This window comes from Crocodylus porosus, unplaced genomic scaffold, assembly GCF_001723895.1.
Source record: "Crocodylus porosus isolate Cpor-Errol unplaced genomic scaffold, CroPor_comp1, whole genome shotgun sequence".
Classification (NCBI taxonomy): domain Eukaryota; kingdom Metazoa; phylum Chordata; order Crocodylia; family Crocodylidae; genus Crocodylus; species Crocodylus porosus.
The window spans coordinates 71,175,025-71,187,627 of NW_017728918.1; the positions used below are offsets into that span (position 1 = coordinate 71,175,025).

Genomic DNA, 12,603 nt, shown 5'->3' on the forward strand with positions numbered 1-12,603 from the left:
ACACACACACACACACACACTTCAATGGGGTGTGTATATATATCTATATCTATGAATATTTATAAGAGGTCACTTAAAAATAAAAAAGGCAACAGAAATATCTTTAAAATACTGTCAGTTGATCAAAAAAAAATAGCTATGACTATAAATGTCATTCACATTTAGTTTTAAATTCTAGCTTTCACCATGGTCTCACAGAAACAAAACTTCTCTGCGAAGCATGGAACTGCTTTGCAACGTTAATGAATTCAAAGGAAAATCAGATTCTCCAGGAACAGGTGCTAAATCAATTACTTGCAGAAAATGGCTGGAGATTCCAAGTATATTTCAATCGCTATCTTTTAAAAGAAGGGATGATTTTCCCCTGTCCTTCAACCGTTTGAATTAGGAATTTATGGCATTTGTATATTTGTGAACATTTAAAGATAAAGATTTTATACAGAAATGATTAATACTTAAACATAAATATTATCCTACATTATATACTAATTTTTCTTTGTACATGCGGAAAAAACATTTTTCAACAAACATGGCACATGCTATATGCATTTCCTCCTCTGTAGCCAAGCTACGGTTGTTTGGGAGAAGAGGGTAAAAAGCAAGACTGTGGCAAGTGTGTGACGGTCCGCAAGCACAATCTTAAAACACATACAATGGAGCAAGGGAGCTGATTCCTTCTCCAATATAAGATGCTGATCTGAGTGCCTCAAAAAAGCACCAAGACACCCCTCTAGTGTAAACGTTAGCACAAAACAACGTTTTGTCACTTAGTACTTGTGAGAAGCTGCTTCTTTAAACAGGTGTGCACAGATGATCAGTTTTGCAGCAAAAGCAAACAATGTCAACCTGTAGAGTATGGGTGTTGTTGTCAGGGATAAAGCCATTATATGCTGGCACAAGTGAGGGCAAAGAACCACAAAATAAAACTCAACACATATATAATAATGATAATAAAAAACATGAGGGTGTTTTTAAAAAAATCTATACTGTACATGCCGATGCTATGCTTGGAAAGCTGCTGTCTCACACAATCATGACATGATTCACTGATCACTTGATTGCTTGAGATACAAACTCAATACAGTTCCAACTAAGCCAATTCACTGAGTAGTCTCCTTTGAGACCGTGATCTTTTAGACTCGTTTGTGCTGATGACAAATGCTGTTAAAATTAGAAGATCCTATAGCAAACACTTAAATGGGTAAGCAAGCAAATCAGGTATTGAAAAGTATATGGTTTGTTTCTTTAGGGATACAATACTAACTTCACTTTTGCAATTATAGGCCTGGTCTTGCAACTGTTTCCTACAATGAACAGTCCCACTGACTTGAAAGAGCTTGATTATGACACTCAAAAGGCAAGTCCATTGAAGTACATGGAGTAATATCTGTGGAAAATGGGCATGTAAGCAGAATTAGAGCCAATGGACTACTCAAGTGAATAAAGCCTACAAGCTGGGGGCCTGCTAGAAATCTCACTCAAGTCAATGTGGGTATTGATATTTACTTCAGTGGGCTTTGAATTAGGACCTAACATACAAATTAGGAATACTTGTCAGATTTTCCTTTTTTAAAATGTCTTAAGACCCAAATGTATCTTACCCAATAGGAATCCAAAAGCATCACTAACAGCACTTAAACGTTGCATGGGAAACAGAAATAAACAAATATAAAAAATATTCAAGCAGATTTGCTATTACACATCATATGGTGAATTCAGTATTTGGCAAGACTGTTTTTCCTACATGATCATCTCCTGAGTGTTTTGTTATTAGCTAAATCTTTATAATTTTCTTTATATGATAAAGCAAACAGTATTCTCAAGTTATACTGAAGTCACAACTTCATTTATGAAAAGAGGTTTGACCAGAAACTCAGTGCAAGTGGCAAAGTTGACCATTATTGTACAGTATCTGAAAGAAAATAAAATAAATCCACATTGCTCAAATGGCACAAAATTGCTGTGCCAAAAAAATATGTTGTCTATAATAACATCTCAAATAAGCTTCCAACATTAAAACTGTATAAATAAGTACAAACTGAATGATATTGCTGAACTGTGAACCAAAAGGGGGGAAAAAAATCATGTAACAAGTTACCAAACTAGTTCTAGCATCAAAGACAAAAAAAAAAAAAAAAGGAATGTTGGAACTTGTTTATACAACAGAACTGAAAGTTTCCAGTTGTAGGATGAGAAAAATTGAGGCATGCAGGGGACTTTTGCATATGGATATATATACTTTATATATATTATATATAATATGTACAGTTTAGCTATAAAACTTTGATGTGTAAAGAGGCTGTCTTCAATGAAAAATTGAACATTCAGAGGAAATTCCTGAGTTAGGGTTTTGTGACATGGGCCACTGAGAAAAAAAAGCTGCAGTTGGGTCCTCAGAGGTGTTATGTCCATCCCTGTTAAGATTGAAATCAACATACAAAAACAGACAGTGTTGCCACTGTTTAGTTCCCTGCCTAAGCAAGGGATAGCACCATTGTGAAGAAAACTCCTGCTTGTAGAGAGGAGGGAATACTTAAAAACAGTATTGCTGCTAAGACCACTGTAGTGTGCACCAAATACGTTCTTCTAGACAACAAATGAACACTGCCACTGGCTGACTGAAGAACACCTGACCAGGTGTAACATAAGGTTAAAAGTCACTAGGTGTAATCTTTCCTAGGCTGTTCATCCGTTGTACATTTATCAGTCATTTCCTGACAGAAGTCTACTGTCACTGTTTGGCTACTCTGTTCTAGAGGAAGCTCTCTTTCTGAGTAAGTACCTTGGTCAGCTCCATCCAGCCCTCTTCCAGCTGTACAATTTTCGGAAACGTTGTTAGGTAGCCAGTGAGCTCCCAGTTGCACAGAGCTTTGCTCTGAGCAGCACTGCATGCTTTCTCCAATACACTGGGATGTCACTAGGTTTTGCTCTACTCCAGCTGGTGAAGGGTCGATATTTGTGGCTGTTGGTAGATCCATAGGCCTGAGAACAGGGCAGTATCGGTGAAGGGCTTGGATCTGTTCGGGGCTCTGCATATCCCTACACACTTCTTGGGAAAGACATGAAAAATTATCTAACAATTCTCCCATGCATGCTTTCAGCTGGTTCCTTTCCGACAGCAATTTCTCTTTCTCGCATACCTGAAAAAGAAAGAAGGCATCTTAGCTTTCCAAAGGCCCATCCACTTGATGCTGTTAAGGCTATGTTCCAGTTTTCTATATTCCATTAACCACTGCGTAAAACTGAATGGCATTCTGATTTTATGCAGCAAAGGACAAGTCACATCCTCATTTCATAACCGGGTCTCCATGTGTCCTGCCAACAAACCACTGCTAACAAGATGTTTGACTACATCAGAATAAGGTCACTAATTGTGAATGGCTGTTGCTTTCTTCTCTGATATTCTAGCTACTGATATATGGATTCAGAAAAGAGGATTTTCTATTGGGGGAACTCCACTATCTACAGAAGTATGAGGTTTTATCAGGTGGATCAAGTGAGGACAGGTTGGGAAAGTGCAGTTCATTTTATAACCCAGAGCCAGTCCCCTTGGTCAGGCTGGTACTGACTAGTGGGTGGGGAGAGGGTTGCCTTCCTCTGTACCGTAGCATGTGGTCCTTTTCCTAAGATCTTCTGAGCACTTATTAACCTACCATTTTCCCATCAATGAAGCAGGGGGGCACTAGTAGTGCTCTCATGATTTACAGTGCATGTTAAAGGTTTTTTTTCTTTTTTCTTTTAAAGCACTTCAGTTATTGTCCCCTGTAGCTGTGGGAGAGGAGTGATTTTAGGGATCCTTCAGTTAATGACTGCTTGAGAAAGCAAGAGACTGGACTCAATTGCCCAGGGTATCCATTCCAGTTCTATGTCCCTGGAAGTGTGGTTGTGTGTGCATCCCTACTTTGGTTTACATTTCAGCTAACAAAGCTTTTTATAACTCCTCTGTGTGAGATGGTTGGGTTGCTAGAACAACAGGATCTATGTAGATGTGGATCTTGTGCTCTGTGTCATTGCTTGCTCCCTTCCTGACCTACTGTTTCAGCCTGCATGCAACTGGAGCAGGCATTATCACCCACAAAGACTTCAGCCAGCAGTTCACTGCACTCACACGGCACTCAGTTTCTTTGTGAGGCTTGCATACTGTAGAATGGAGGGAGCCAAGCTTTTTGGCCGGGGTGCCACGTATTAGCCCCATACTCTATCTCTCTGAGTGCTACTTAATCTGCTGCTCTGCTTTCTATATTCTGCCCTGTGCTCCCTGCTCAATCTGTTCTGCTTTCTGCCTTATCTCCCCTGACCAATCTCCTGCTCTGCTTTGTTTCCTGTCCTATCTGCCACTGTGCTGCCTATCCTTTCCCTGACCCGCCACAGGCCACACCAAGAGACAGCCTATGCCACTTGTGACGTGTGCTGCATGTTGACCACCTTGGAGTAGAAGATTGCATGCTGGCCCTGTGTACCACATGACATCCACTCTACTGGAACGAAACCAGCAGTATCTGACTTATTCTGTCTTCATTAGCCATTGTGAGATCACTACCAATATAATCTCTCTCCCTTTCTTTACTAACAAGGACTTGTACCATGAAGGTGCTTTTCAGATACTATTCATTATGTTGCGAGCAGGGGATAGAAGCCGTGCTTTGAGGGATTTGTATGGTTAAAGACTGCCTACAAATGCAGGGATTGGACCCAACTGCCCAGAAGGCCCCGTCCAGCCTTAGGATAGGGGGAGAAAGGGTTGGGTGGATTTTATACTTAGCTCTGAATGCAACAAAGTCTGCAACAGTTTTTCCTATTTCTGCCAGTGTGTTTCACAGGCTTAGTGCAGCACAGGTGGAAACTGTGTCCTCTACTCACATGTCTCCTCCCACTCAGGCATACAATTGTTGAGTGTCTTGTTATACCAGTGGAATGAAGATCTTATGGAAGGAAGTTAAGGAGTGAGAGAGAGGGTCTCTCAGATAACCAGAACTAATCTCATGCAGGACTTTGAACTTGTATTATAGAAGAGAAGGAATACACAGCTCAATTTACATACATAGTGAGTGAGTGAGAAAAGGGTTTTTTTCTTAATGAAAAAATTACTTTAAACAGTAGGAAAATAAAAATTAGAGAAAGGTTTGAATTCATACAAACAACAAACTAGAATCTAAGGCCAGAAGAGAGATTAGCATGATTATCTAGTCTGATCTCCTACATAACACAGACAATGGCATAAAATTACTGAGTGAAGTTTTGTGTATTAAAAGATACTTTCCCAGTGCTTTAAGACAGTGCATATCAGAAAGTTAGCTGCAAGATGACAGTGATCTTTAGTTTATGATGAGTCTAAAGCCCATACTTGGATCATACAGCTTCAATGAAGCCACGAGTATAGGAGAGAGACAGAGAGAAGAGATTACATGAAAACTACCACTTCCTAAAATACTGATAAATCTACCAAGCAAGCATAAAAGTATTAAGCAGATGCCAAAGTGCATCTAGAAGGGGATACATTATGTAAGAGAATGTACTGTGTGTGTGCAGATGACGGGGAAGGTAAGTGAACGGAAAGATGCGTCTATGAGGAAAGCATACAGAAAAAGACTAATATCAACTGCAAGGAATACCATTTCATATACTGCCTAGTAAACCACTAGTGGCAGAAGGCAGCTGAGGAATAGAAAATAAAGACAGTGGGAAACTCCCATTTTTAATAAAAAGTAAAGCAGTCTAGGTGGTGTTCCATAAATGGTGAAATGGGGACATACTGGTCACCCACGGAGTGTGGCACAGTAATTTCATGAAAGGTGCAATCATGTGGCAATTTAAGTCAACAGCGAGTTTAGCTGTTTGTGTTCCAAAGGAAAAAACTAACATGCAGTCCTGACAAATGTCCTGAAATGCTTACAGTCAAGGAGGGAGAGTTAAGGTTACCCGAGCTATCTTAATGTTGTCATTCTCTAACCTCTCCAAACTTTATTTAGGATTCTTTTACCATAATCTTTTTATGTAGAATTATATTATGCAGGCATACACAGCCTATCTCCTATATCATGTTTTTGAGACTTATTTGAGAAAAAGTAAGTGTTTTCCCCTTAAGAAAAGATTTTTGATTCTTGAAATTTATCAGAGGCCTGGGTCCATAGTGACAAAGACTTCTATCTTGGATTTAGCAGAATTATAAGGATCTAAGATCCCTGGCATTGGTTCACTTAATGGTGTGATGGGATCGGTTCCCTGATCCCAACATTTGCACCTCCTGCTATGTCACATATGCATGGTAGGACATGCGATTTTGGGATTGGGGATTAGATCCCAATCATGCCATTACTATTTGCCATGTTGGTCCCAGTCCTGGGTGGGACTGTCCTGAAGTGAGTTTGACACTCGGGTGCAGTCCTAGAGCTGGGACCTGCAAGCAGCTGATTATTAGTTCCAGCCTTGGGACTACAGCAGCATATCAAACTTACTCCAGTGCAGTCCCCAGGCTGGGTCTGACAATCACTGACTGTTGATCTCAGCCCTAGGACTGCACTGGAGCTAGTTCAACTCTGGTGTGGTCCTGGGGCCGAGATTGTGGGTCCCACCCTTGGGACTGCACTGGGGCCAGTCACAAAGCCTCACCATGCAGCCAGGTTGTGTGGCAGGGACCCTGTCACATCTTCTATTTAAGGTGTGGAAACCATGACAAAATTATTCCACATATTTTATGAAATAATGTTGTGGCTTATTTCCTTTTTATTGCACCATTAATTGCCTGAATGTGTGGTCAGGATATTATTTAAGACACAATTAACTGGTTAATCAGGTCTTAAGTGTAGTGTCTATCAGGGTTCTAAGGAATTTTGCCCCTGAAGGATGCATTACATTAAATTATAAAAATACCAGTCTGTTAGAATTAAGCTGCTATGGTGCATGTGGAACAAACCAGTCAGGACTTGTCTTTACTTTTACAATATAGAGTGAAGCGTGGTGTGAATTCAAGGGGCGACAGCTAATCTCAGATAGTTTTCCATGTTCAGAAAAGCCATTTGTTGTGCTTTTCTGTTAATGGCTAATTGCACATACAGAATAAAAGCCTCGCTACTGGAATTAGGTCCAGATTTAAAAATGAGTCCAGCATGAGAATGTTATGCTTCGTTTTGCCAAAATTTACACGTGTGCACCCCTAAGTAGAATTAACCACCTCAAGTATCTGGGTCTTCAGCCCCTGAATGAGACATTTAAGTGTCTTTTGGTCAGGATTCATAGCAGCCAGGACACTATGCAGGGGGGTGTAGACAAGGGGTAAGTGACAGGAATTCTGACTCTCTCTGGGAGACAGGTGGCATTTACGCAACCTCCAGTTGAGTAGAATTCAGAAATACTTGCCAAAATCCCTGGCTTACTGAATTGCACTTAGGTCAGGACAAGCAGAAGCAAGATGGCCTATTCACCCTTTTTTCCTCAATGGCCTACTAGTGATGGCACTTGTTCAGAAAGTGGCAGACCTGGGCTTTCTAGGAGGCGTTTGCCCCATGTTTTCTACTTCCTAGGAAAGATCCCTAACCAGCAGATTAGGAGGTAGACTAGCCTGAGAGAACCCTCTACTCCCCATCTTGAAATGGGCCCACTGGGCATCCACGAGTGTAAGAGTTGTGGAAATTAACAGAAAACAAGAGAGAACCTGACTCTGACCCAGTGACGGGGGACACTCCCCTGGGAGGGAGTGAAGGAGCCCTTTTGTACATTGTGGACCAATAATTATTTAATACAAGCATATTTGGTATTAAATAACTAAGCAAAACTTAGTTCTAGATTCAGAACCCAGAGGAGTACCTTCCTTACTAAGTCACTGAAGCAAGCTCTAACTTGCTTGCTTCATACATTATGTTTAGTGAAGCAAGCAGCTATTTAATATATGACTCCTCTTTTATGTGCCTGACTAAAAAGATTTTCTTTGGCCCTATTTTTTGAGGGCTTCAACATCACAGTGTCTGAATGTTTTGCCAATCTTGATAGACTTAGTCTCCCTACCTTCTTGTGAGGTCCAAAAGTCACCTCTGTTTCACAGACGGGGAACTGAGAGACACTGAGAGACTAGGTAACTTGCTCCATGTTAGACAGTATGTTCTGCATTCTCTGTGCCATTTGGCTTCTTCCACTGGACTCAGCCTCATTCCTGCTACATAGTGCATGGCTGAACAAGACTATTTTAACAAAACTATACTAAAAGCCACTCCGAATGGGAAACCTGTTGTCTTAATAATCAACTGGACAAGCCCCAAATTTTCCAGCCTTAACAGACTAGCTGACAGCAATATCCTGAGGGATACTCAGCATGGGTTTGTTGCGGGTAGGTCTTGCTTGACCAATCTCATTTACTTCTATCTCATACTCAAGATACTATTTCTCATATAGGTGCTTTTAGGGTTGGTTTGACCACAGAAGAGTTCAAGCAGAGAACGTATTCTAAAGTTATCTGAGGTCGTTGCTATCGGCACCAGAAAATAAGACATTCTGGCCACATCTCAGCCGTGAACAAAACTCTGGAGGCGGGTTTGATGATGTATTTTTTCATTTGAGAGATTCCTATTGTTGTTGCTGGGTTTCTCTATGCATTTGCACTCCTTATCATGGTTCTTCAATTTCTTTCCAATGTTTCTAGTCTGCTTGGTGAATCAACAAGTTGGAGATAATGTGTGAGGAGCTGAAATATCCAAAAAAAGGAGAAGAACTACCCTGGGCTAAATAAAAAAAATTGTTCTCAATGGGGAGACTATTCTCTACACAAACACCCCCTTCTCCAGCACAGCACTAATGATTCCTGCAAATATTTAAAGAGATTGTTGAGTTGCTCCACACAGCACTTCTCTCAAGATGCTGATATTTATCTTGGTTGCCCTATTTGAGAAATAAAGTCACGAGTAAGGGCTAAATCTCAAAGGGGTGATCTGATGGCCACCTGTAAGTTTATCGGGGTGACCACCAGGATCTGGGGGAATGTCTGTTCACCAGAGCGCCCCAAGGGATGACGAGGTCAAACGGTCACAAACTCCTGCAAGACCGTTTCAGGCTGGACATAAGGAAGAATTTCTTTACTGTCCGAGCCCCCAAGGTCTGGAACAGTCTGCCAGCGGAGGTGGTTCAAGCACCTACATTGAACACCTTCAAGAGTAAATTGGATGCTTATCTTGCTGGGATCCTATGACCCCAGCTGACTTCCTGCCTTTTGGGCAGGGGGCTGGACTCGATGATCTCCCGAGGTCCCTTCCAGCCCTGATGTCTATGAAATCTATGAAAGTGGGTATTGGTTTGGTGATATGGGCATTCTATGTCTAAATGGCAGCTGCACATCTCTGGGAGTGGAATCCACAAGCCCAAGTAAGAAGCCTAAATTCCTCATGCCTTAGAGAGACAAAGGGACTAGGACTGGGGTTGAGATGTACTGAGCCTAAGATGGCCAACAGAAAATGCTGAAGAGGGACATCCTCTCTCCCAGAATTAGGTGCCTTTCTGCAGCCTGGATGGACTTATCTGTGAGACTGAAGCTAAAAACAGACATCCTTGAGTGGGATCAGCTGTGGTGGGATGTGTCCCAGCAGAGCTGATCTGCTTTATTTGGCAACACAGATACTATGAGTTAGGGAGCAGCAGCACGATACACGCCCAGTGAAAGCCCTACTAAGGGATTCCTGAGACACATGTCCGCAAACAAGGGAACTAAGAGCTCAGATATGCAGGGGAATTCCCTACGTGTGCAGAGTCAAGCCTCTGAAGCCCTGGGAGTGGCTGCCTGAGGAGGCTGGAGAGCATGGGCAGCTCTGCTGTAAGACAAACAAGGAGGCAAAAAAGTGGCACATATTTTTACTACCTATTGTCATGGCCACAATTGTTGACATCTGTGGTGCAACAAGGGGCACAGACCTCTGCTTGGATTCTGTGCCGCCATTAGCATTTTTATGGTGGCCCAAAAGCAAGGTCTACTTCCAGCTTTAGATTCACTCTCCAAAGTCCATGCCTCGATTCACTTCAGATATATGTGCCTGGCTTACTCTCTTCAGGCATGGTCAAGCATCTTAAATCAGTAGTGGGATAGTCAGTCACCTCTTATTTCTTTATTTGATTTACATGCTGATTTATATTGGCATATAAATTGATCTGATATAATAGTCCAGTGTTAGCACACTCACTGTACAAGCTCCTCTTCATCCTAATGGGGAAAGGAGACGGGTTCAGTTTCTCTCTCCTAATACCTAGGACAGCTGGAAGCCTGGCTGGGGTCACTTTCTAGCCCTCCTGTTGAAGCACGGCCACTAGGCAGTGAGAAATTCAAGATTCATGGGCCAGAATGAGACTAAGCAAGAGGGAATGTGATTCTGTAGCCCAGCGATTAAGGTACTCCTGCTCCCACGAATGGTTAAACATTTTAAAAAATGAGTCACTTATGCAAAATGCACACACAATCCCTTAAGCAGGATCTGTCTCCCAGGCTAGAAATAGATGTGACTGAATGAAGCAGATCAACTGTGCTATGATGTGCCTTGATAGCGCAGGACAAGGGGCAATGTGATCTTTGGAGGTGGGTCTGGCTGAGTGGGGAAAGGTTCCCTGGGGTGCTTTTCTGTAAGTGGGGAAAGTGTGCAGGTGGACAAGGGTCTTGTGGGGTCCCTAAGCCCCCAGACCACCTCCCCAGTGTGGCTGGAGACTTCAGAGCAGCAAAGCAGCAGTCTAGTACTACCTTTTGTTATGTCACGGATTTTCTTTTGACTTAGGCACAACAAAGGCGAGTGGCGTCTGTTTGCTCAGCACTTGTGCTGCCATAAATACGTTTATGGCATCACAAATGAGACATCAGTTGACATCTGTTTCCACCCTATGCAACTTGTGGGGGCCAGAGAGAGGGGTGAGTTTCAAGTAATCAGTCAATCATTTCTGATCTCTAATCCAGGGCTCAACCCTCTAAACTAAATTTACACAGTGTAAATTAGCACTTACTTGAATTAAGCACTCACTTTTTGACTTTTCCCACCTCTCTCACCATAAGGCAAGGAAATTAAACTCATGTGGCCCCATGGGTCAGATGTGGGCCACATGCTGGAGCCAGTGCATCGGGCCAGTCTGGTGCAGCGCTTGCCATGGACTGGCCCCCATGTGCTGCTTACAGTCCATGCACTGGCTCCAGCCTGCACCAACTCCGCAGGTCAGTCCAAGGCATGTTGTACACATGGCATGCAGAACCAGTTTGGAGCACATGCTGCATGTGGTACCTGTGCTGGATCAGCTCTATGTGCTGGTTCTGGCACGCGGGGCTGGTCTATAGGCCCAATCCAGACTGGTCCTGGATCCAGCATGTGGTGCCAGTCTGGTACAAACATCGCATAAAGCAAATGCCCCAGACTGGTCCTGTGCACTGTATACAGTACAGATCAGCTCCAGCCCCTGCATGCTGTGAGCAGCATGTGTTGCCCATGCCAGACCAGCCCTGCACACTGGATCCAGCATGTGTGGATGGTCTACGGACCTGATCACACAGGGTGTGCCAGCTCCAACCCTTGCATCATGTGCAGCCTGCACTAGATGGGCTCCATGAAGGGCAAGGCCAGTGCATGCTGCCTCCAGCACCCCAGTTCAAGACCCACAGGCAGCTCTACAGGCCAGATGAGAGCTCTGTGGGCCATATCTTTGATACCCCTTCTATAAGGTATTTTTACTGGCATTCCTAATAATGACTTACACATGGCAAGGGTAGATCTAGGGAAGTAATCTAAACTCTCTCCACCGCCCTGTGCTAAGGTCCCCTCTACTACACTTATAAATCTATCTTTGTGAAGGCAAAATAAATTGATCACTTGGACTTACCTCATGTACATATTGGCTACAGACTGAACTGGAAGCATACTGAATACCCGTCTGTCCCTCAACCTATATTCATGTTATCAGAGATAAGTGAAGGTGCCACACGTGACTCACCAATTTGCGGATTTCACATTCTAAGTTCTGAATACAGTCCAGTTTTCTTTTGCGGCAGCGCTGGGCTGCGATCCGGTTCTTGCTGCGCCGGCGGACATCATGGATAAACTCTAACTGTTCTGAGGTTAACTTGTGCATCTTTATCATCATCTGGAAATCGTTCCTTGGAAGATCTGTGATTTGATCAACGGGGAAAGGAAGTTTCACCTAAAAAACCAAACCCCCCCACCCCAAAAGTCAATCTGCTTCTTAATACAGTTAGAATAATGCTGCAACAAGGACTAAATGTTCCACACCTCACCCCCACCCCCAATAAATAGATTATCAACAGTTTCACAACATTGTCTAAGGAAAATAAACATAAATATTTGAATACAGCTTCCCCAGAGTTGATATTGAGGGTAGGGAATAAACTGTGTGGGCCAGGCTCTTGGCTGGTGCCAATCTGTTTGATTCCAACAGAATTGACGAAGTTTTGCTGATTTGCATGAGCTAAGGACCAGGCTGTATGGGCACCTATACACGAGTCTATCGCCTGCTCCAATGCATGCTAATTAGCATGCATCAGAGTAGACTTGACTGAGTGTGCTAAACAGGGCTCCAGCAGACTTGGTGTCATGTCTATTCAGCATCCCCGCACTTCAAAATGGCAGTGGGGGTGCTTCA

General features: G+C 42.9%; 1 protein-coding gene across 4 annotated transcripts in view; it reads right to left on the minus strand.

Moving 5' to 3' along the window:
- Window positions 1–1,780: 1,780 nt before the first annotated feature.
- BACH2 (BTB domain and CNC homolog 2) overlaps window positions 1,781–12,603 on the minus strand; it is a 264,660-nt gene continuing 253,837 nt past the window's right edge. For all 4 annotated transcript variants that reach the window (XM_019537759.1, XM_019537761.1, XM_019537758.1 and 1 more), the window contains 2 exons: window positions 11,938–12,144; window positions 1,781–3,140 (listed from right to left, as the gene is read on the minus strand). In XM_019537759.1, coding sequence (XP_019393304.1) covers window positions 2,661–3,140; window positions 11,938–12,144 — 687 coding nt within the window. In that variant the 3' untranslated portion in view covers window positions 1,781–2,660. The remainder of the gene's footprint in view (window positions 3,141–11,937; window positions 12,145–12,603) is intronic.